Source organism: Typha latifolia, chromosome 1 (assembly GCF_019914945.1).
Source record: "Typha latifolia isolate L0001 chromosome 1, TyphaL0001v2, whole genome shotgun sequence".
Lineage (NCBI taxonomy): Eukaryota > Viridiplantae > Streptophyta > Magnoliopsida > Poales > Typhaceae > Typha > Typha latifolia.
Window position 1 is genome coordinate 17,025,677 of NC_133086.1, and position 25,738 is coordinate 17,051,414.

Consider the following 25,738-nt stretch of genomic DNA (forward strand, 5'->3'; position numbering starts at 1 on the left):
AAAATTGTAACAGTATTAGTAGTTTTAATTGTTTACTTTTCTTCTATATTGCATGGTACATCGAAGCCGTCCTAGCTCAGCTGGTAGAGCGCACGGCTTTTAACCGTGTGGTCGTGGGTTCGATTCCCACGGACGGCGATAGTTTCTGTGCATTTTTTATTTGTATATATTTGATGTAAATAGGCATTGCTTTTATTTATAATCGAGCATTAATTTGGCTCAGTTGTCCAACACTCAAACACCAAATCCTGCTTAATTTCGTCTCTCGAGGCAATTTGCGGTCCCAAATATCGTATGCTATATTGCTATAGCATTGGCGATTCAATAGTGGAGAGCCAACAGCGGCATGACGATTGATGGATGGTCATGATCATGATCATGTTCATGTTCATGATCTTCGCATCTTCTAGTGGGATTCCCATACTAGTCACCTCGCAAACCACTATTCTCCTGGTGGTGGTGGTCCTCGTTACTTATATAACTAATTAAATATTTTTTTTAATTACAACCGAAAGCAAATGGCTTCATAATTCTCTTAATCTATGGATGCCATAAAATAAGAGCCAGCAGGAATGCGAAGCTAGGTTCTTCTTTCTATGCATGCTCTGATGCAGATAGGGCACTTGGAAAGAGAGATCCATAGTAGAATATAGTTGTCGGCTCAATACCTGGTTGTAAGTTTGAAAGCAGCCTGTCGAGTGGCCGCGTCCTTCAAGCTATCTGATGCCCAGAAACTTCCACGAGTTGTGGTCATGTCATTCTAAAGCTAACATCTCCCCTTCAATCCTTCATATTCCTCGAAATGGGCGTATAAGGATTAAGGAAAGAAATTAAATAGATTAATCTCCTTCCAATTGCCCTGACTGCAGAAGCGTTCAGTGAGACCACACACACACACCCCCTTCTCGTGTGATGGAAGAGCTCTTCGCTGGATCCTACTAAGAAAGGTTATACCACCCACTAGAAAGGACAAAAGAGTAACTAACTAAAAAGAAAGCCTACCAGTACCATAGCATTAATAATGCTGCTCCAGTGGTTAGACGTTATAAATATTTCAGAAGGCGTCACGCACCCGACTCACCGCGTCCACTCATGGACCCGACCTCCACTTGTCACCTAAGCTCGTTAAAGCCACGTAGGATGACGCACTCGCAGGCATTTATCTTCTTCTCCGGCTCCGTTTCCCACTTCGAGTCCCCCACTACCAAAAAGTAGTAGTAGTAGTAGTAGTAGTAGTATTCCCATTTCCAATAAAATAACCCCAGAACTTTACTCAGATTAAAATAAGAAAAAGGGGAAAAAAAGTAATGCTAATCGCTTTCATCACAAGAACAACAACTCTTCCATTCACTCTCCAACTCGAGATAGATTTACAAGTTCCCGCATATGACAAGGAAACCATCAAAATTTACACCTCCTGGCTCTGGTCCTCTCTCAGGCTACTGCTCTGGTTCAAATCCCGGGTCTCTTTTCCGGTCTCCTTCGGCTCCTCCACCTCCTTCTCGTCGCCGTCTTTTCCCTTTCCGTGATCACCAAAAGACGAAGCCCGGCTCGAGATTGGGGTCGCCAGGAAAGTCGGCTTCTCGTCGCCGGCCATGATCACTAGAATCTTCTCCTCGTAACACACAGCCGAGGCTGCCGCCGCCGACGTGGGCTTCCCCCTCCCGGCGCCTGCGCCGTCTTCTCCCTCCCCGGCGCCCTCCTCGAGGTAGCCGGAGAGCTTCCAGTAGGAGCACGCGAGGATGAGGAGGGCCAAGGCGATGAGGCCCAACATCGCCGCGAGCCCCCCGAAGAGGTACGGCACAGGCGAGTGCCACACCGAGTGGGGCCCTCCTCCTGCCACCGGAACCGGCGCCGCCATAGTCGCCGGCGAGTCGAACATAGGTCCAGGCCTCATATTGCTTCTAATCTAGTTGGGACTTGAGACTTGGGAGGTTTAGATGTACTTAAGAAAGAAGATAGAAGGGTGAGCTTTTGGAGATGGTGGAAAGGAGTGGAGTGGTGATGGGTATTTATAAGGCCGAAAAGGAGGGTGAATTTAATGAGTGTTTATTGTAATTTATATTATTTCGACCACTAACTTGTTTTATTATATTAATTACTAGTATTGCTTAAGGGATTTGATGCCCTTTTAGTTTTCTCTTGCAACGCGAGGACTTGCAATTGGATGACGCAGGTGTGCACTTATCCACACGAGAGGGGCCCTCTTGATCTCCATCTAACTCAAGCAATGATGCAAACCAATATATAGCCCCAGCTCGAGCTCCAGTTCGTTTAGATATTATTATGACTATGAGATTAAGCAATCAAAAGATAACATTCTATAGCAGCCACAACTACAGACTGTAGACTATAGACTATAGACTATAGACTTAATAGTTAATACTGTTAAGTTAAGAAATATTTTACGTAATGCTTTTAACTATATATCATTGGTGCTAGTAGTGATATTTTGACATATGTGGTCACCATGATTTTTGTCGGTGTGGACAAAAGGTGCATAACAAATGGATATTGTGGGATCTTGTTTTCCTTCAAATAGTTGGGCACGAGAGAAAGGCTCAAAGCCTCGTAGGAAACAATATTATGGCTTGCTTGACTTGGAAGGACTAGTTAACGTGTTCATGAATTACGAATCATAATTAACAAGTTTAATATTCTTCTATATCTTTGCATGGATAGTATCTAAATACTACTACAAACAAAATGACAACCAAGTACAAAGGACAACTACTTTGTCGGATTTTTATTATTATTTAAAAATTTGAAGACTAGATATTGGTTAGATAGAAATACTAACCTCTATTAATGTAAAATTATTTTGAACTTCACTAAAGTTTAGATAATATATTAAGCTGTGGAGCTACTTCTCTGAGTTAATATATTATCGTAAACTAAACCGAACTGAGCCATTAAAACCAAATTATTAAATAATTTACTTTGTACTAATTAATAGAGATTAGAGTTAGATAATGCGACCTCCTTGATGCAATGCTAACTTTTATAAAGCGTGGTCACCGCTTTATAGTTTGCCTGCCAAGTGCAACCAAATTCGACATGGCACATCAAAGGCATTCTCATATATAATGTACAGTGCTGACGTTTGATTCCCACCGTACTAACTTTTGCGGCAAATGAGCAACGTACATATAAATATCACGACGAGACAGGAGAATTATAATTCATTATTACCAAAAGATGATGCCATATGATTTCGATTACCTTTTTGGAAGATTTGGACCACCCCCTTGTCTAATTAATAAGGGAAAAAATGCTAATTTTTTATAAAAAATTATATTCTCTACCCGACGTGGCAGTTAGACGAGAGAAGTTACGATTGCCCCCCACACTGCCACATCACCATCGTGATCATCTCAGTGGTATTCGAATGTTCTCCCTATGGTTTATATTAGCGAAACGGATAAGGATTTAAGTTTGCTTACCTCGTTTCAACCCAATAATTTACTATATGAGTTGCTCTTTTATTTTAAAAAACAATCAGTTATTAACTTACTTAACAAACAGCTACCATATATATAATTATATATAATGACTAAATTTTAAATAAAATTCTCTCTCATATTATGTGCTCACTGGTATTAACTAGCTAATCTCATACTTAGAAGTGGGGTTAGTACCATCCCCTGTTTTCCTAACAGAATAATATCAGGTCATGAAACACTCAGGTCTATCCGTAGCTTTGTTAATCATGGGATGGACCCTATCTGGCGAATATGTTCTACCCCTCACTAGATAATATAATCAAGGATCAGATCAGGATTAACCCATCTCCAATATTTAGAAACATATTGGGAAGAGCATCTCAATGATGCCCTGTGTTTCCATAGGCTGGAGTCGGATAAGAGCGCATATATACGAGAGTGGTATTGGCATAGTGGCTACCATGGCCACGGTGAGGTAGAAGAGAGAGAGAGAGAGAGAGAGAGAGAGAGAGAGATGGGTCTCATGGGCTCTGTCCTCCACCTTACGTATATGACATCACATTAAGCTTTTTGTGTTCCCCGGTACTGGATCCACTAATGGCTAAAAAGAAGGTTGTTGCTACCTGTAGAGCAACACTGCTGTGGAGGTTATTTTAATTTGTTCTCACTAATCTATGATTGGATTAAGTTGATCCGTGATCTAATCGATGGTTAAGCTTTTGTTCAATGATTATTGTTACCTATCATTGTAACATCCCGGTAAAAGAAAAAAACAGAAAAGAAAAGAAAACAAATGGAGCACAAGCTTTTTTTTTTTTTCTCTTTTATCTTATTTTTCTTTTTGTCCCTTCCCTCCTTCCTTGCAGCAGGTTTCCCCTTTTGCTTCTCGCTGCGCTGGAGTGCCGTGGACGCATGTCGTTGCAATAGAATTATTTGTTGGTGGGTCTTCTCCCCCTCCAGTAAATTAATCAAGTTTAATAGCCTAGTTGGGCATTTTTTCTTTCTCTTTTCCTTTTGGTCTCGCTGAGCGATTAACCGGCTAGTGACCTCATGTTGATGTCATGCTAGTCTGCAGAGCTTCATCTCATAAATATCTCATGATTGTTGCCCTTCATTGGCTTTACTCGCCCTTGGGAGAGGCCACACCTAGTGGCCTGCTGACTTTTGAGAGTGAATTCGGCCATCGTCAAAGCCGTCTCCTCCCCTCATCCGATCAAAAGTATTCCTCTTCATGAGATGAAACTTTTGGTGTCATTCTTTGGTGCTCTCGTGGCCGGGTTCGTTAGACGACTTCCACCTAGCCATTGGCTATGATGTGGGGGCATGTTTGCCGTCGATCACCTCAACTAGCTGTGTGCCACCTAGTTTAGACGTTGTGCATCGTGTGAGAAGGCTCTGCGTGATTGTTTGGGACCGTCGATGGTTGAGTTTACTGGCAACTCTCCCCTTCGTCATCGAGTTTCTTCTTGCCAAGATGAGCTTGTGCTTCATCTATAGCATTGTTGCACTTCGTGTGTCTTTTCTTGACCGATAAGAGCCGATGATTTTATGGCCCGGGCTGTCGGTGGTGACATTCACCCCACACCTTTCTTCTTCTCAACTGGCCTTTTGTCGAGGGTGAGGAAAGAGGGAAAAGAATGTAATTGGGTTGGGCTTGGTGCGACCTAGCCCAACTTAGGCTTTGGTCGAGTTAGGTGCGGCCTAACCCATGTGATGGGTTAGGCTGTAGCCCAACTTGTGTGACCTTTTCTAATTTGGGCTTTGGGCCCAACCTTAGTGGATTTTGTGGTATTTGAGTTAGCTGCAGCTCGCCGATTGCTTTGGGCCTTGAGTTAGCCCAAATGGTTTTATGGTTGTTTAATTTGTGTTAGTTTACTTTAGCATTTTTATTAAATTATCTATGTGGTCCAAGAGTGTCACTACTAATTGCTCATAATGAGGAATTAGCTCTAATTAAAGTTTAGCATGATTGATTATAGTATTAGTTAAGTCAATTTTAATAATTGAGTGAGTGGTGTAGGTGTATTTGTATTAATTGCTTCTATTAGAGAATTAATATGGTTAGTGTCAGTATTAGACATATTTCTTTTTTAATAAAATAAGTTAATTAAATATTGTCTATTTATCTTATTTTAAATCGATAATAATTAGTGGAGCGTTAATTTGATTGTCTATTCCAGCTCTACGCGATTAATTAATGTAAAAATTTCTCATATGGATTTACCTAAGCTTGTATAATTATTTATTAATCAGTGATAGGAATATTGTGCTTATATTTTATTACTTCATTATTAAGGTGAATATTTATTATATTTATATATTAGAGCTCACTCTTAAGGTCCTAGTTTGTTAATTCTAAATAATTAGGTAACCGTTTTCAATGCGATGTGCGATTTATTGTCAATTGACGAGAGCCTAATCATTTATAGTATTTAAGTTAGAGAGCGAACGATAGGATGACGTAAATTTAGTAGTAGCCAGTTATACAAAGTGAGGCCACTCGTGAGTGACGAGCCGACGACTCATGATTTTTTGCACAATGGTGCAATAATGTAAAGCTGCGGGTTGACTGAGGTTCTTAATCTAAGGTGGCAGACTATCGATTATATTGTTCGTCGGATGATAGAGAAACGAATCTATGGCTAGGGTATATCCTTCGTTGAGAGTGTGCTATGCATAAGTCTCAAAAATATTACCTGTTAGAAATGTGTATCCATGGAACAATAAATGAAGCGGCTAAAACATTGTGTTATTGCATACATAACTATGCAAATGTTCTTATAGGAGATAGATTCGTGTCCTTGTTGCATTCTTCCATACAAAGTTTTCATCCTCTACCACATCTTTTCTGCTTATACGCCAACGGTTCGCCTTCTCGTCTTCTACAACTCCGGCCGAAGGAGACTAATTTATTTGGGCCAACCGTTTATTGAGCATGATATTTTATAGTAATTTTTTGTGTGTACGTTCTACTACCCTGGTTGTAGTAAATTCCTGCAAACGCGGCTGCAGAGAGTCCCTTCCCTTCCAGCTAATTTCCCTGCGGACAAGGTAACCGCGTGACATTGCCGACCGTTCCAAGTCTTCAAGTCAACTAGTTTTAAGAGAGGCGACGTGCATCCTTTTTAGCCTTCAACCTTACCATGTGATAAGATCCCAGACAAGCAACGACCAACTCAGCAAACCTGACACATAACGCATGCCGTTCAAAGATGTATAGGATATCTTTGCATTCAACTTGAGAAAATCTTGACCACTAGGAAGGAAGGAAGGACTTGGGAGAGTTTGGACAAAGACGTCAATGACTCAGGCTCCAAAAATGAGTAATGTATAACTATCGAGACGTAAATTAAAGTTGGAATAGTCGATCTCAAAAGCGATCGAAACAACATGAGGCTGACCTATCTCCAGCTTCGAGAGCTTTGGTTTCCCTTCCTCCTGCTCCTTTGTTCCCTGAGCATTTCTCCATTACAATGGGCTTCTGTTCGTGTTGCAGCTCAGGAGAAATCCACCACCACGACCCAAGTGGATGTGGGTGTGATCTTGAACACGTCTACGTATATTGGGAGCATAAGCTGGACCTGCATGCTCTTGGCCGTGGAAGATTTCTATGCAGCCCACCCCAATTACAACACGAGGATTTCCCTTCAGCTGAGGGATACGGAGACAGATGTCCTCAGTGCAGCAGCTGCAGGTAGGTTCTCTCTCTCTCTCTCTCTCTCTCTCTCGTGATGGCATATGCAAATGCACTTGGTGATCAAAAAAGTTTCTCTACATGGATTGGTAGATTATTATAAGCAGAAAGATAATCTCTAGAATTAATGCAAGAAAATACTGCCAATTGCAAGAGATCGACTATTTCCATTTCTGTGTGAGAGTCTATTCCTCACTCATAGAATTTAATCATTTTTCCTCCCCGTAATAGCTAGCCCTCGAGATAGAGATATAGGAAAGGAGTTCTTATCTTAATTATTGAGGCAAGAGCGCAACTAGATTGTTCTAATCTTATATATTTTTTTTGTGAAGTACATAATGGTGTGCTCAGCATACGTATTTGTCGATTAAGAATTCGGAAAGCTCTATAGTGTTCCTGTCGGTATTAGTTGTGTAATGGGCGTGCTTTTGACAATCCTATTAAATATTTGAGATAAATTATATCTATCTATATCTCATGAAATATTATTTTCTTTTCACGTGCCTAAACTTTTTTGTAATATATAATTTCTGAACTATTAAAAATATGTCACTCTTAACTGAGTAACAAAAAAGTGAAAGATAAAAAATACTAAAAGGTTAAACTATTTTGATAGCTAAATTATCTCTCTTCGCCCCTCTAAAATATAAAATTAAACAAGTCCTATAGGCTGCTTACGTGAAATTGTCTAAAATATAAAATTAAACAAGTTTTACGGGCTGCTTACGTGAAAATGGATGATAGTTTGAGTCGAAGGTTAATAACCTTAAAAATTACGTGAGAATGGATAATAGTTTAGCACATTGGTAGTATGCAATTGTTTGCTTTGAGTTTAGAGATTTCTTTTGAATCAGCTTTCAAATCATTAGGGGGGCGAGGGTTGAGACTTTTGGGCATTGTTTGATTTGAGTTCAGAGACTTCTTTTGAACTAATTCGGAGACTTTTAACCTGATTTCATAATTAAATATTTATTTTATCTTTTCTATATTCGACTAAAATTACTCTTCAAAAAATTGATACTAAAAAATAAGATAAATTAATCAAGCTCGGGCTTAGCCTCAAAACAAACAAGCCTTAATTATGCAAAAGAAAATCCGGTGCTAATCCATGGCATAGATGTATAAATACAATTTTTATCTTTATAAAATTTATTTTATACGGATAAAAAATTATAAATCGTTGAGCACTAAATGATCCTTTTTGACCCCACTGTAGCAAGTGTGGCATTTTAAAAAAATTCAGTGCCAACTATGTAAAAATCCTTGTTATATATTGCATTTCCTCCGCGCTCCAAAAGCTTTTAACCTTTCTCAGTTTCTCATTTCCCCTACCCGTGAATCCCGACGCTGTCGACTATGGTAGATCTTCTTCCAATGCGCTGCTCGGCCTTCTCCTCTTCCTCGCTTTCTCCAACGACGAGGTGCGGGCTTCCCCTTCTCTTTTTCGCCGCATCACTAAGTTTTTGTCACCGACCAGTAGATTGCAACTTTTGTTATTCTTTCTTTTTGTTAACATTTGTTTTTTTAACTGGGCCTACATCGAATCTTGAATATTTATTTTTATTAGGTTTCTATTTGTTTTTGTACTTGTTTGGATTATGACGTTCCCAATTTGGGCTATAGTTTGATGATACCCTAATGTGCGTAAGAAAACCCACAGGAAGTCTAATTATGGATTCTGGAATCATCTTTAGATGGCGTCTGTTGAAATCCGCTTATTTTAAGTGAATGTGAAAATGCTGCATGCGTGCCGAATTTTGTATCTGGAATCTTATTCTTAATACTTTAAATCAAGCAATAATTTTCAAGCTAGATGTTGCATGCATATAGTGGTTGTGGTCCTTCTTACTGGAAATCTTTACTTGATGCACTTCACTCAAACTTGCACATTATTCTTCAACTTTACCATATCAAGCAGGAAAGATCCTAACTCAGTAAGCACTTGAAGAAATTAAGCTTCATAAGATAAGATGTATTTACTGTGTTGTAATTAGACATCTCAGTAAGTACTTGGTATTTGGAAATTACAAAGAGCCTAGACTGAACTAGTACTAGTTGCTGAATTTAGCTGCAGTCATATATTACATAATGTACGTCAATTATAAAATGCAGCTGTCGATCTACTGCAAAATGTCCATGTGCAAGCAGTTATTGGCCCACAGACATCTACACAGGCCAAATTTATAGCAGAACTTGGAAACAGAACTCAGGTGCCAGTCATATCATTTTCTGCAACTAGTCCTCTCTCTTCCAGCCACTCTCCATTTTTCATTCGAACTGCATGGAATGACTCTTCCCAAGTGAAAGTTATTGCTTCAATCATTCAATCCTTTAGCTGGAGAGAAGTCGTTCTTGTGCTTGAAGACAGCGAGTATGGTGATGGCATTGCGCCTTATCTTGTTGATGCATTGCAAGAAGTTGGTGCTCATGTCCCATATAGATGCAAGATTCCTATTTCAGCCACCGATAAACAAATCAAGACAGTGCTCTCTAATTTGAACAACAGTCAGACAAGGGTGTTTCTTGTGCATATGTCTTTTTCCCTAGCTTTCCAATTTTTCCGTAATGCAAGAGATGCACAGATGATGGAACATGGCTATGTGTGGATGACCACCTATGGCTTAACAGATGTTGTGGATCTAATTGGATCTTCTGCTGTAGAGGTGATGAAAGGAGTCTTGGGTATAAAACCTTATGTTCGAGAAACAAACAAGCTCGAGGAGTTTAGGGAGAGATGGAGAGAGAAGTACAAAATAGAATATCCAAACTCCTCAATAACTGAACCTACTGTTTTTGGGCTATGGGCCTATGACACAGTCTGGTCAGTAGCAATTGCAGCAGAGGGTGTCGGAGCTATGAGTTCCACCTCTCCAGATTCTAACACAACAAAAATATCCAGCAACTTGGCAAGAATTGGAACATCTAAGACTGGTAAAAAACTGCGAGATCTGATGTTAAACATCAATTTCAATGGAATGAGCGGGAATTTTCATTTGGTTGATGGGCAATTAGAGTCAAGTACCTATGAGATAGTTAATGTGTTAGGACACGGAACTGGAAGGAGAAGGGTTGGCTTTTGGACTCCAACATATGGCATTTCCGGACATATTAGGTCCAAGACTGATCTAAGAGTCATCACATGGCCTGGAGGCGATAAGACTGCACCTAAAGGATGGCAGTGGCCAACAAGCGGAAAACTCATAATTGGGGTACCCGTGAAACCTGGTTATGGTCAGTTTATTAGACAAGACGAAAATGGAACTTTCAGAGGGTACTGTATAGATGTATTTGAAGCTGTAATGAAGGCACTTCCATACAATGTACCATTTGAGTATAAAGCTTATAAAGATGTGAAGGGAGCAAGTAATGGAACTTATGATGAACTCATCTACCATGTTTATCTAAAGGTTAGCTTTTGTTTGCATTTACTACCATAAACTTGTCTACATTATTGACATTCTTTCCTAACGTTCATTCTGCATGAGACTTGTGGTATTGTGGTGCTAGATGCAGTTAAATTTTTTTCTTAATTAATCAATTATTCGGACTATTGACCATGAACTTTAAAAGTTAAATTCCATAGTTGTGGTTCATTCTTTTTGTATCCAGAGTTTTTGAACTACAATGTATCTAATTTATGAACTGTATCCAATAAAACCCAAATTACAGAAATGATCACATGAAGATTTTAATTCAATGTCTTTCTAGTTATTCTAGTTAACCAGATTGGTTTTTTTGCCCTTAGGTCAAAATGGACAGTTCCTTTTTTGATTATGCAATTGGACTTTGGAAGTGTTTTATCAAGCTATATGATCCTTGCTGGTTTACTTAGTTACCTCTATGTAATAATTATAATATACTGAATCAACGTTATAGTGATACATTTACACTATTTCTGTATGATGTGAGATACTTCTGTTTTTACTGTAATTTGTAAATCAGACATTTACTTCATAGCATATGGCACTGAATAGGGAAGCTGATAAATTTTACTTGCATAAGGATTGATCATTCATGCTCTGACATTTAAATAATTGAAAAATATATCTAAAGCTTGGCGCTGCCTTTCAGCTCTTTTTTCAGTCATGCTTTTTGGTGAAATAATTATGCATTATTTCTTCTTCTTTTTCCAACTCATGTGTCTCTTTGCTTGCCCAGTAAGGTTCTTATGATTGTCCTTATGATTGTTGTCTATAAGGTATTATCTGGTGGATTGAGATGTCATGTTACATGTTATCTTGGTAATGAAGTAACCTATACAACTCTTATTCAACCGATACTCTTGATTATTAGTAGGGGTGATATGGATCAGTATGGATCAGATAGCAGTGAACCCATATTATGCTCTATATTTTTGCTTCGAATGCAAATATTAAATGAATGCCAAAATGTAAAACCATAGTTGGGTTAATTGAATATGGATACAAATTTGATACAAATTGGATTTAAATTGATTCAGATACAAAACAGATACCAATGGAACCTTAAACAAATAATAGATACAAATAAAGTTGGAGTTTATATGACTTTAAAAATGAATGAATCCAAAAATATCCAAAGTTTTATGACTTTAGGGTTATAAAATTTGAGATTTTGAGGATTTGCAATATAATAATAAATTCTTCTTTATATATTTATGGATAAACATATATTTAAATACTTATTTGAATCCATATTTAATTTATGAAAGATGAAAGAGCTAAATAAATTATAACTAATAGCTTATGAAAGGTAGGAAGTTTGGGAATTTGTTATAAATTAGTGGATTCAAGTTATATTTGCGGATAAAACAAATATCCAAATTTGAATCCGAATTTGTATTTGTATCCTTATTTGAATGAAATTTATATAACTTGTATTTGGATCTGTATGTGAAATTCTTTTAAAATTCTTATGTGCATCTAGACTAGAAAGGAAAGTTGCAGCCATATCCTATGCCTTTCAGATACGGAACCGGGTTGGATAGGATATTATCCGATCACCCCTAATTGACAGACATTTATTATACTTGAGGCTTGAGATAGTTATTATTATTTTCCTCTTTTCCTGTTTTACTTATGGAAACTTTGGACTTGGTTAAGCAAGTTATAAGGCTTATTATTTACTGCTGTAATTTAGCACCTAAACATGTTTAGAAACAAAATAATGTTTCCATTGATCATTTTATTAGGACTTAGCACTTGTCTCCTGTTTTCCTTTCTTCTGGGTGGATCAGCTAGAAGTTGAAGTCTTGTTTATTTTCATGAATATTTGGTAAACAGTGATGCGGTTTTACTAGGAGTCCCAAGATTGTAAGGTTTAATAGACAAAGGAAGTAGTAGAAAGTATAAACTTTCAAGTATGGGGTGAAATAGACGTGATCATCGGACGGGCTGTGCAGTTCGAGCCGAGTATTTCGAGCCAAGCGAGATTAAATATTTGTTCACGGCCCGACCCACCAATTACTCTGGTCGGACCAGGTTAGAATATTCTAGCCCATTACCGTCCACTAGCACATTAGATATTGGACTTAGGTTGGGTATAATGGCTCTAACATAATGAGTTCAATCTAAAAAATATTATATTTTATTGGGTTGAGTTTAATGGGCTTATATGAAGATCTTTTTTTTATATTTTATGGGAACAAATTTATATATTAATATATAATTTATTAAATATCTAATGTAGAATTAAAAAGTTTATAGAAATATGCATGCATTATAGGTTGGGGGATAGATGAGACTAGGAATGTCAAAAAAGCTCGCCAGCTCGTAAGCTCGGCACGTTTAGAGCTCGACTCGAGCTTGGCTCAAGCTTTAAATGAACCGAGCCGAGCTGGATTTTTATGCTCGAAAGGCTAATCGAGCCGAGCTGAGCTAGAGTCAGCTCGCTCGAGCTAGGCTCGAATAGACTCGATATATAATAAGTGAGCTAATATTATATATATATGTATATCAAAATAAATATATAAATATTGGATAGCACAACTGGTTAAATAAATTTTATTACCCAGTCGATTTAGGTTCAAATCCTACCTACTAAATGCTATTTTTTTTCCATAAAGACTATTAGATGTTTGTTACATATTGGAACCGTCCCGTGTAAGCCCATTAAGCCCACGAGCTGTTGAGCCGAACTCGAGCTGTAGATGAGCTGAGCTGAGCTGAGATTTTCTTCTTCTCAAGCCGAGTTGGGCCCAGCTCGCTCAAGCTCGTTCGTTTACATCCCTAGATGAGAGTAGTGAATCGGGCTTTCGGTCCGGACGAGGCGGGTAAAGGCTTAGCCCATGTCACCCACTACCATCTCGGGCTTGGGTCAGGCCGGACCTAAATCGGGCTCGGGCGGCCTTAGGCCGGTTAAAATCGGGTGGGTTTGGGCCGGGTTTGGGCGGGTTGGGCCTAATGATCATGTCTAGGTGAATACCCCAATGATAGGTTATTTATGTCACCGATTATGTTGTCCGATTGCATATGTGGTGCACTTATGTATGATGCTGCCTGTCTGATTATATAACATCTTTTATCTCATTGGATTTTCTTAACCATTTAAGCCATTGACAAAACTGAGCTGATAATTTTGGCTTGATCTGATGATCCAACACCTAACACAAACCCGAAGGCTTTAAACAGATTTGGGTTTAATATAATTGAGTTTGAGCCCTAGGTTGACTTTGCTTAACTCAATTATTAAATAGGTCGTGTTCGTGTTTATTCCCTTAACCCGTTTTACCCGTTTATTGTTAACATGTTTATGACATAATAATTTGTTTGTAACATAGTAACCCTATTTTGACCCTAATAATTTGTCTATCACCTGAATAACTTATTTATAACACGAAAAACTCTTTCTTGATATGAAAAAAGTTGTTTATAATATAAATAAATCTATTTATAACCTAAATAACTTATTTATAACACAAAAACTCTTTCTTGATATGAAAAAAATTATTTATAATATAAATAAATCTATTTATAACCTGAATAACTCATATAAATTTGAATAACTTATTACTCAATAACTCATTTATGACTCTTGTAACCCATTTAATAAACGATTTTTGTTTATGTTTAGACTTTTCGACCCATTGAATAAACATGTCGAATTTGTGTTTCTAAATTTAACTAACTCGTGTTGAACTGTTGATTGCCACCTCTAAAACCTCTAGATAGAACTTTCCAGATGGAAGATAATCATAGCCATTGCATCCTTTGTTATGTGAGTTTTTATCTTCTGGCCTAGGTAAATCTAGTCTTCCTTCTTGTGGTTGGTCATAGGTCAATTAACTCATTATAGCACTTTCCTTATCAGAGAAGAAAAAAAAAACTCATTAGTCATTATAGTGCTTACATCTTCTTAAACTCAAAGGCTTCTTTTCAGTTTTTTTTTTTAAAACTGACAACAGGACTTTGATGCTGTGGTGGGTGATGTGACAATTAGGGCTAATCGGTCTTTATACGTGGATTTTACTCTTCCATACACTGAGTCAGGGGTGTCTATGCTGGTTCCAATCAAGGACAAGAGCCACAAAGATGCATGGACCTTCTTGCAACCTTTCTCCACTGGTCTTTGGTTGGCAACTGGAGCATCTTTTGTCTTTACAGGGTTGGTGGTGTGGTTTATTGAGCATAGAACAAATGAGGAATTCAGAGGGCCACCATTACAGCAATTTGGATCTGTCTTCTACTTTTCCTTCTCTACACTTGTATTTTCGCATAGAGAGAAGATACTAAACAACTTATCCAGAATTGTGGTGATTGTTTGGTTTTTTGTGGTGCTTATAGTGCAACAAAGTTACACTGCCAGCTTATCCTCTATGCTCACCATGGAACAACTTCAGCCAACTGTGACAAACTTGGAGGAAGTAATTAGGAATGGGAGGTTTGTTGGCTATCTGAATGATTCTTTTATCCCAGGGCTTTTGAAGCAGTTCAATTTTGATGAATCAAAGTTGATAGCTTACAACTCTCCTGAGGATTACAATGAGGGCCTGTCAAATGGAAGTGTCGCGGCTGTCGTTGACGAGATTCCATACCTTAAAGTTTTCCTCTCCAAGTATTGTAAGAACTACACCATGGTTGGACCAACCTACAAGACCGGTGGATTTGGATTTGTAAGTAATCTCTCTTGTACTTGTTCACATAGTCATGCAGAGAAATCTTTTAATACCTTTCTGCTGTTTCTTTTTTTGTTGTTGTGATGTTTGCTACTTTTTCATGCTGAGTAACAAGTATATATCATGAATTCATGATATTTGCAGAAGTTATTTATAATTTGATAAGCAATCTGCTTCATGCTTATTTTCCTGTTTCATACATTCCTACAGATCTCAAACACGTTATTAAGATAACATATGACAACATTACAAATTATCCTTATAATATTAATTGGTTTATCCCACATTTATTATGAACCAGATCTGGACTGATTCAGAGGAAAAATATGAAAATTTAGATGATGATAGCCTTGTGAGTTAGAGTTTTAATGGCTCTGGTTTCACCTAAATTGGAGGTCAGGATGAAAAGATATAAATAAAAAAGTGAAGTAAGATCAAAACGAGACCAAACGGTAAATATCCGACGTTGTGGCGGTCATCAGAGGGTGGCGGACGACCAAGGGTGGTGGTGGATGGCCGTAAGGTAGGGTGGTTTGTGAAGATGATGTGGTTGTGGGTTGGAGGTAAAATTAAAGTTTTAAGTTAGATCTACTATAGTAAAATAAATGACTATGATTAATTTACTTTTACTTTTAGATTATCTTACTCTTACTCCCAAGATAGTCTAAGACTGAAACATAATCCTTAATTCTTCATTGGATACTTGTATATTTGGATGAATAAACAAAGAAGCCAAACCCCTTCTATATATAGATATCGAGTACAATGAGTCATACTTGAACTTAGCCCTAAAGGTTTACACAACTCCAACTACAACTTGCCTTGGAGGCTTACATAACTTAATTAAACTCGTCTTACTGGCTTACATAACTTAATTTAACTTATCTTAGTAGCTTATATTATTTAATTAGATTTGTCTTAAAGGCTTACTTGACATAACTAGACTTGTCTTAAGTGCTTATATAAGAGATAAATATGAATCAATTAAAAAATAAATAGACTTGATCCATCGAGCTCAATGTCCTCATGATGCGATCCGTTCTGATCCGATTCATAACATTTGTTAGGCCACTCTTTTTTAACATTGAACTACGTAAAATGACTAGCTTGTTGGCCATACTTTATTGTTGATTGCATAATAGTGCCAAAGAAGTAGAAGCAAGCAGATTGTCTGGAACTTGCTAAAAGCAGCAGGGCTTGGGAGATGCATATCATGGCAAACTATGATTTATGCTCCAACAAGAAATATCTTGCCTTATAGTATTCTAGTTAAATCATACAACCCATTCACCAACTAAAACTAGAGGACACTAAGGATTACGTACCACCATATTGTAGTCTGCTAGATTTTGGCTTTCTTGAACTACTTTTAACTTCAACCATATGGAAGGCAGGAACCTAGAAAAGACTGAACGAAGATAACTGTCCTGAGGTTAGTCCATGTTGATCTTTTCTTTCTCAGGTTTTTCCTAAAGGTTCGCCTCTGGTCCCTGATGTTTCAAGAGCAATCCTGACTGTCACACAGAGTAACAAAATGGTCCAGTTTGAGAAGATGTTGTATAAGAATCAAAGCTGTGCCAACTGGGGAGATACAACAGTGACTTCTAGCAACCTTAACTTTAATAGCTTCTGGGGTCTGTTCCTCATCACTGGTGTTTCCTCCACCTTTGCGCTATTTGTATTTGCAGTTCTCTTCCTTCGTGCGCATCGTCATATTCTGATGAATGATGACGCAGAGAACTCAGTGTGCCAAAAGTTTGTTGCCCTTGCCAAGCTATATGATCAGATGGACATATCTTCTCATGCTTCAAAGAATGCTGAACAAGTGGAACCACAGTTAACCACAGATTTACCTGACAGTAGATTTCTTACCCCCCCAGGCATATCTGATCACATGCATAGGGATTTTTATTCTGACAGTGATACAGGTACCCCATTAGGGGAAGAAGGAACCCCGGGCAGGGAAATTGCTAGTCAAGTTCTAGATCCACTATCATTCTCAGAGATGCTCAATGGAAGAAGTCAATGACAGTTGCCTTTCTGATATTAACAACCCAAAAGAGATGACGAAAATTTAAATTCAGTTACCTGCTGGAAAGTTTGCCACGAATGAAATGTTGATCCATCTGGTTCTGATATTCTTTTGTTATGTGTTGATCAAATATCTAGAAGGTATTTGTTAGTTCATGATAATTTAAAGTTGTATTATTTACTATCTTCCAGCAAAATCTGCTCCTGTTGACATTATTCTGTTTCTTGGAAATATTAGGCAAATGGTAGATGAACTAAGAATTGTAACACACTACAATCTTTCATGGGAAAAAAAAATCGGAGCAGAATAAGGAATTACCACGAAGGTTTTTTTTTCTTTGTATCTCTCTCCTGTCATTCTTTTGATTTCTTTTCTCTACTTAGTTTTGCATGCCGGACTTTGGAAGGTAAAATGCAATTTAAGCTATTTTCTTTGTTAATTACCTTCATCTGGGCTACCAACAGTTTTACTTAAATTGATGTGAGATCTCATTATTTCCTTCTCAAATATGAAAACTGCAAAGGGATGCATAATTGAATTAACGATGCTTCTTTACCCGCCTCTTGTTTTCAGTAGTTGGTTGCTGATCCAAATCCATCAGTATTCATTGAGCCTCTCTTATGATTGGGTCCAAATTCAATTAACAATGGTTCATTAAGACCCTTGTTTTTGCCTTAATAGCCTCTCGGTTTAGTAGCAGCTGATTGCTGCTTCTCTTGTTTCTTTCCTTTTAAACAACTTTCTGGATGGTGATTGGCTATACACTTTTATTAAGGCTTTGTGTATTTGACTTTTAGTTTGTTAACTCTCTTTGTTTTCTTTCTTTTATTCTGGGAATTTGGACAGTAGCATCAGGTCCTTGTCTTCAAAGGAAAGTTCTCAATTGGCAACACGCATTGTTGATTTGAAGTAGTCATTCAAAGAATAACACAACGAGTTTTGTTTGAAAAGGAAATAACCCTATTATCTATTAATGTAGAGATCTACGGTCCCAAAATTATTCTACTCTTTGCGGCATTGACGACATCGAACTTAGCGAAGAAGGAGAAGTGTTGTAGTACGCCTCGAGCCATAGACTGCAACGTGAAGCTAACTCTTCACGATTGATTCATCCCCACCCACAGTCTAAGGGGCGAAGAGGGTGGTCGTGTTATACAAAATAGGTAAATAATTATATTTTAAAAGTTAAAATTATCATCGATTTATTAAAAAATTAATTTTTACTTATATATTAAATATTGATTCAACGGTACAATCCTCTTGGCCAAACGAGGCTAATTTTTATATTAAACTGAGTGGGTGGACCAAATAAATAAATAAATTCTTGAATTTTAGTAATTGAAAAATTAGGCTCTTAAAAATAAATACATTCATTTTTTTAAGGTTAAATACACATCTCTTATATATATATATATATATAATTTGCACAAGAGATACACATAAGTACATATAAGGGTTTTATTTTATTATTTTAAAAACTCAAAAGACTTTTTTATATAAATGACCTCTCATTTTGATGAAAAATGTTTAATTTTGATATTAAATTTGATGGGCGGATCAAAGAGACCCCTCCACGCGCCCCCGGTAATATTATAAGACTGATTTTAATTTAAACATTAGATATAGAAAACAAGGATAACATCATCTTTTGTTTCATAACAAATCCATACATTTACTTCTTCTTCTTCTTTTCTTAATTTACAACCAAATGGGCTCAGATCCACTTGTTTCAGAGATCAAAAGCCACACGAGACTCAAAAGAAAGACAAAAAAAAGGGGGGCACAACGATGTCAATCTCATGCACACTTTAATAGCAAACTACCAAGTTGTCCAAAATTTATATAATTGACTCATTGCGGTCAAAAAGTCCGGCTAACGGACCAGAATTAATCTCAGCTATATAATTCAACAGCACCTACTAAATGACTTAAGGACACCAATTTAATTTGATCGAGTCGGATATTTATCTGACTCGGTGCATCGCAGCAGCACATTTGAACAGTTATTTGGACAAGAGATGGGATGTAAATATGTAATGATCTCGCTACCCCGATCTCACTATTACACACTTAACGGCTTGTCAAAAGGTATATCACTAAATGTATCAACGTTGTACTTTTATATAAAATACAGAATAATTTAATATATTTTTTTCTAAATAATTTATGATAAGATATATAACGTGATTCAAAAAATTATTTTAATATTAAATTTGGTTGTTGAATAAATTGATATATAAAAGTTTGTCACGAGATTCACATTGGTCGAAAACTCTTTCAGGCCAACATACTTTTCTTTTGATGTCGTCTAAATCCGAGCGTAACTATATAAGTCTCTCGTGGAAGAGTCAAATTCTATCCTACGATGGTGTTCTCCTAATCGTTTAAGAGTCAAAATGTATAGACATGATAAATATTATTTTTAGATACAGATCCTAGCTAACATATTAAGTCACATAGTTTAGACTTCAAATCTTATGCGTCGTCAAGCTATGAGATATTATTTTAAGTCATTATATTATTGAACTGTTTCTCTAAACCACCGCACCGGCTATCAATCGATTAAGCTAAGTCAGACTACTAAATTATCAAATAAATTTTTTTTATAATAATTATTTAAAATTGAAGTCTAACCTAATAAATCTTTAGACACAATGAGGTGCCTACCAACTTTTCAAAAGTTGATCCTCTACGACTCAGGTGTTCCTTCCCCTTAAAAAGGGTCAAAATGTGCTCAAGCTAACTACTACTTTCGGATAAGTACTATAGGGAGCAGATGAATTATAATATTCCAAGTACTAATTAGACTATTAAATGATGAGACGTAAACTCTTATCTTTTAAGTTCAATATTTATATTTATAAGTTAATAAAATAAAATTTTAATCTTATCATAATTTTAAAAAAATTCAAACGAAATGCTAATAGTTTGGGAGTGCCTAATTTAAGGTGGTTGACTTTTTGCATTGTAATGTCGGACCAGACAAGCCAAGAATTAAATGACAAATGTGAACTGCTCAGAATTCAGAAGCACGTTCCAGTAAACGGCATGCATCACTTCTCAATTCTCAACCGCATCCTCAACCAAACCCACCACAAACACTTTATAGCTTTCCCAGTAGAAAACAATTGTTTCCACAATTCCACTAAACTAATACCACTCTTCTGGTCCATAAAGAACATTTGGTTGTTGAGAGAAGCCGGCGACGAAGAGGGATTTTAACCCCGGAGGAGCTTGATTCCAGCTCGAGAAGCACAGAAGCGTAACCAAAGTATTCTCCTTTGACTTGGAGTTCTTCGGATCTGTGACATTTACTGCGAATTAGGTACTCTCTTGAGCATGCCTTGTAATTTGTTGCAGCCCTTAAAAATAAGTGGAAAGATATCTCCTTTGCTCTTTTGTGCTTCTTCAATGTGCATATGGTTCCTTGTTATCAAACACTTGGTAGATGCTATAATACGACCTTTTAATGTAGATTTTGCTACCTATTCTGGTGTTTTAGAATGTGGGTTTTGCTATTTCGATTTGATCGTGACCTTTTGTGAAAGGCTAGAGAAGAAAAAAAAAACTCCCATCTTGTTATCCTTTTTGTTTCAGCTTTTAGTGTTCGCCGGAAATGGGTATTGCTCTTTGGCGTTATTCGTTGCTGTTCTTCACCTGGATTTCACTGTCTTGGGGCTTGAACTCCGAAGGACAAGCCCTCCTAGATTTATCCAGGAGCCTCATACTACCGTCATCCATAAACTCCACCTGGAATTCTTCCGACCCAACTCCTTGCAGATGGGAAGGAATCAAATGCGACAGCAGTGGCAGGGCGGTGTCATTTGTCCTGGCAGACACTGGAATTTCTGGTTCATTAGGACCTGAGATTGGAGTGTTGAGATATCTACAGAAGATTGATCTTAGTTTGAATAGTATATCTGGGTCAATCCCACCAGAGCTGGGGAATTGCACCTTTCTTGGGCACTTGGATATATCCACCAACTCCCTCTTCGGCGAGATACCAGCTACGCTCTACAACCTGAAGAATTTGTCATATCTGTCCCTTTTTGACAACTCTCTTAGTGGAAAGATACCAGAGTCACTGTTCCATAATACACATTTGAAAACGGTCTACCTCAACCAGAATAACCTTACTGGTCCGGTTCCTTCTAGCATCGGAAATTTGACCAATGTTAGAATCCTCTGGCTGAGTCAGAATGTCTTGTCTGGTGTTTTGCCCCTTTCAATTGGCAATCTTACTAAGTTAGAGGAGCTCTATCTGTTTCATAACCAATTGACTGGTCATCTTCCAAAATCATTGGGTGCAATCAGAGGGCTTAAATATGTGGATATCAGTGCAAATGGTTTTGTGGGGGAAATCCCTTTTTGCTCTAGCAGTAGCAAGTTGGAAGACTTAATCTTGTCATTCAACCAATTTAAAGGTGAGGTCCCAATAGGGCTGGGAAATTGCAGTAGTTTAGTGACCTTTGCAGCTGCTAGTAACAGCCTATCAGGGCACATACCACCCTCGATCGGTTCACTGACCAACCTCTCAATCCTTTACCTATTTATGAACTCTTTGTCTGGGTTAATTCCACCTGAGATTGGTAATTGTAGATTACTGACAGATTTACAGTTGCATGAGAACCAGCTTGAGGGGGCTATACCAAAAGAATTGGGAAATTTAACTATTTTGCAGAGCCTATTTCTTCATAGAAATCACTTGACAGGAGAGGTTCCTGTAGGAATCTGGAGAATCCCGAGTCTTGAAATGATCCTCATTTACAGTAACTCTCTCTCTGGAGAGTTGCCTTTGGAGATGACTGAGCTTAGAAATCTGCAGAATATTTATCTGTTCAATAATAAGTTTACAGGAGTTATACCTCAAGGTTTGGGGATCAATAGCAGTCTAGTTCAGATTGATTTCACCAATAATAGTTTTGTTGGCGGAATCCCTCCGGGCATTTGCTTTGGGCAGAAATTGATAATTTTTGTCTTGGGGTTTAATCTGCTAAATGGTAGTATTCCCTTGACTGTTGGGAACTGCTCTAGTCTGGAAAGGTTGATTGTTCAAAATAACAACCTCACTGGTTCCATTCCAGAGTTTGCAACAACTTCACGATTGTTATACATGGATCTAAGCGCCAATAAGTTGAATGGTTATATTCCTCGGAGCCTGAGGAATTGTGTCAACCTTACTCTGATAAACTGGTCGAGAAACGGACTCTCTGGACCAATACCTAAGGAAATAGGAAACTTGGTAAATCTGCAGGTTCTTAATTTCTCCCACAACAGACTTTATGGTCCGCTGCCGCCTCAAATTTCACAATGTACTAGCTTGTATTTGCTGGATTTGAGCTTCAATTCCCTGAATGGCTCAATACCATCAGCTTTAACCAACTTAAAACTTCTCTCTCAATTGGTACTGCAAGAGAATCAGTTTAGCGGCGGCATACCAGATTTCTTGTCAGGATTTAACAGGCTAATTGAGCTGCAGTTTGGTGGAAATATTTTGGGAGGTAGTATCCCTTCATCATTGGGCACATTACTCAATGTGGAAATAGCATTAAATCTTAGTGGCAATGGACTGACAGGCCATATTCCAGGAGAACTAGGAAATCTGATAAGGCTGCAAAGCTTGGATTTATCTCTCAATAATCTCAATGGAAGTCTATTCCCATTATCTGATCTTTCTTTGCTTTATGTGAATGTCTCATATAATGATTTCACAGGACCAGTGCCAGAAAATTTTGTGAAGTTTCTGAACTCCTCACCTAGCTCATTTTTGGGCAATCCAAACCTTTGCATCTCTTGCCTATCAGATGATTCATCTTGCATGAAGAATAGTGTTCTAAAACCATGCAGTACAACAAACAATACAAAAGGCATCAACAAGATTAAGATAGCAATAATAGCTCTTGGTTCATTGCTCTTTTCTGTCCTAGTGTTACTTGTGCTGGCTTATGCCATTTTCAAGCATAAAAACAGAAAACCAGAGGAAGGACCATCTTTACATGACGGATCCTCATTACTGTTTAATAAAGTCATGGAAGCCACCGAGAACTTGAATGAAAAATATGTAATTGGAAGAGGAGCCCATGGAACTGTTTACAGAGCTTCAGTGAGTCCAGAGAAAGTGTATGCGGTAAAGAAACTTGTTTTTTCTTCTCAGCAAGGAGCGAATGCAAGCATGATTAGAGAAATTCAAACAGTTGGCAGAATCCGGCACAGGAACTTGGTAAAATTGGTTGACTTCTGGTTGAGAAGAGATTATGGATTGATTTTGTACGACTATATGGAGAATGGGAGCCTTCATGATGTTCTACATGAGATTAAGCCACCACCAGTTCTACAGTGGAACACACGTTACCGGATAGCTCTTGGTACTGCCCAGGGGTTAGCTTATCTTCATAATGACTGCAATCCAGCTATAATTCACCGTGATATCAAACCAAAGAATATATTGTTGGACAAGGATATGGAGCCACATATTGCAGATTTTGGCATCGCCAAGCTCATTGATCAGTTTTCTGCTTCTCCACAGTCCTCTGCGATAATGGGCACTATCGGGTATATATCTCCAGGTATGAAATGAATAATGCTGAATATGAGACCATATTGTTTTGGCTTTGCAACTATGTCAAACAGCATTTTCTTGTTGCTCATTGTCATGGCTGCCTTTACAATCATATCATAATAACATTATATTGATGCTTTTTTTAATCAGCTCACTTTAGTTCAAGTTCTTTCTTTCTAGAGTTTGACTTGCAACTAATTGTATAAGTTAATCCAATATTCTTTTGTCCTTGCAACAGAGACCGCATTTACAACTAGAAAAAGCAAAGAATCAGATGTTTATAGCTATGGAGTTGTCTTACTTGAACTGATAACCAGGAAGAAGGCCTTGGATCCATCATTTCCTGAAAACAATGACATAACAAGCTGGGTTCAATCAACTTTGGGAGGTAGTGGTGAAATTAAAGAGATTTCTGAACCAAATATTTTTGACGAATTAATGGGATCTGCTGACATGGAAGAAGTACACAAGGTAATTTTATTGGCTCTGAGGTGCACATCAAAGGAAGCGAGTGAACGGCCTTCCATGAGAAACGTTGTGAAAGAACTAACAGACATCAAATCTAATGCTGGTCATATACCAAAACAGAGGAAACTAGGATCCCAAGTTTTGTAGATTTTAGCTATGTTCATATATTTCAGATTCCTGTAAACTTTTCCTTCAATTTGTCCAGCCATCTATTTAGTTTAAAATGCAAGATGTATTTGTTTTCTTTACATAAAGATGTACATGAATTAAAATGTCTCTTTTACTGTTTTATTCACAGAAGGTGAAGCAAACCTTTCAAAGTGTATTTCTAGCATATAAGCATCCCTTGGAAGATGCTTATTTGCATCTACAAATAATTTATCTCTGATTTAGTCCTTTTGTCAAAGAGATCTATGATTTAATCCTCATCTACCCTGTCTAAATACTAGATTGCCATTTTCTCCCCCCCACTATGTGATGCTTTATTGATTGCAGAAGGAAACGGGAGCTTAATTTTTGTTTAAATATCATCAAAGAACGGATTGGCTTTAGCCTTTAGCACATCAAACGTTAGAAGAATTGAGTTGAGTTGGCACTGATTTCAAGGCAAGAGTGACTGAACTTTCTTACCATGATAGAAACTTCGGAGGCACACAAGGTGCTTAACGAAATGACCCTAAGAGACGAAAATATTAATACAAGCAAGTTAAAATGATTAGATTCCCCTCTCATAGTCGAGCCTTCTTATTTCTCATACCTCTTAGGGATGATACTGATACAAGACTACTATCCTCCCTGCTTTCTTCTTTTCAGTGCGGGGACTGGGAGCGCTCACAAACATCAAATAGAATATATATCAACTTTCTTATTGATTTAGTATGCAACTGCAAAATTTCTTTAATTTTATAAGTATCTTCGTTACCGATAAAAAAACATACATCTTTACTTAAGTCTTTAAAAGTATAAAATTAATCGCAATGAGAACATATATGATAGGTGCAACTTTGATCCTTACTCGGCTTACAACAAATACAAACAAATATATTCAACATACAAATCCTCATCATTGCTCTCATAGTCAAGATTTTTGACATTTACTTTTGAATTCATCTGATTCTTGATATTTAATATGAGATTTTTTTTTTTTCAATGTCTTTTGTTACCATAACAAAGATATTCATCTTCTAAGGAAAGTCTATATAAGCCTGCTTATCCATCTTGTGGTATTTACTATTTATCATTGCATTTGTAATATTATTATAATAATTGAATATTTTCTGTACAACAAGATAGTAGTCAAATGATTATAAATATTAGGAAATAAATTCAATAAATAAAGTGTCTTATCCTCATAACGGATTTTGACCTCCAAATTTTATAAATCAGTAAGTAGTTTATTATAATCTTTCATATGGTTACTCAGTTGAGTACCTTCTTTAAATCGAAGCCA

The 25,738-nt window shown here is 37.3% G+C and overlaps 3 protein-coding genes and 1 non-coding gene across 4 annotated transcripts; 3 read left to right on the top strand and 1 right to left on the bottom strand.

Moving 5' to 3' along the window:
* The first annotated feature begins 65 nt into the window (after positions 1-65).
* TRNAK-UUU (transfer RNA lysine (anticodon UUU)) lies at positions 66-138 on the top strand. The gene has a single exon. It is a non-coding gene; the product is annotated as a tRNA-Lys (tRNA).
* A 1,113-nt stretch (positions 139-1,251) lies between these two features.
* On the bottom strand, positions 1,252-1,979 carry LOC140798928 (protein GLUTAMINE DUMPER 3-like). Its single transcript, XM_073153023.1, has one exon. The coding sequence runs from the start codon at positions 1,895-1,897 to the stop codon at positions 1,409-1,411; it is 489 nt and encodes a 162-aa protein (XP_073009124.1). The 5' UTR covers positions 1,898-1,979; the 3' UTR covers positions 1,252-1,408.
* Positions 1,980-6,812: 4,833 nt separating this feature from the next.
* On the top strand, positions 6,813-17,597 carry LOC140802728 (glutamate receptor 2.9-like). Its single transcript, XM_073158337.1, has 4 exons — positions 6,813-7,137; positions 9,250-10,544; positions 14,519-15,226; positions 16,692-17,597. Exons 1-4 carry the CDS (start codon positions 6,834-6,836, stop codon positions 17,256-17,258), a joined length of 2,874 nt encoding a protein of 957 aa, XP_073014438.1. The 5' UTR covers positions 6,813-6,833; the 3' UTR covers positions 17,259-17,597.
* A 2,703-nt stretch (positions 17,598-20,300) lies between these two features.
* Positions 20,301-24,694, top strand: LOC140784422 (uncharacterized). The gene is made up of 3 exons (XM_073132216.1): positions 20,301-20,586; positions 20,859-23,827; positions 24,059-24,694. The coding sequence occupies exons 2-3, from the start codon at positions 20,878-20,880 to the stop codon at positions 24,433-24,435; spliced, it is 3,327 nt and encodes a 1,108-aa protein (XP_072988317.1). The 5' UTR covers positions 20,301-20,586; positions 20,859-20,877; the 3' UTR covers positions 24,436-24,694.
* Positions 24,695-25,738: the final 1,044 nt, after the last annotated feature.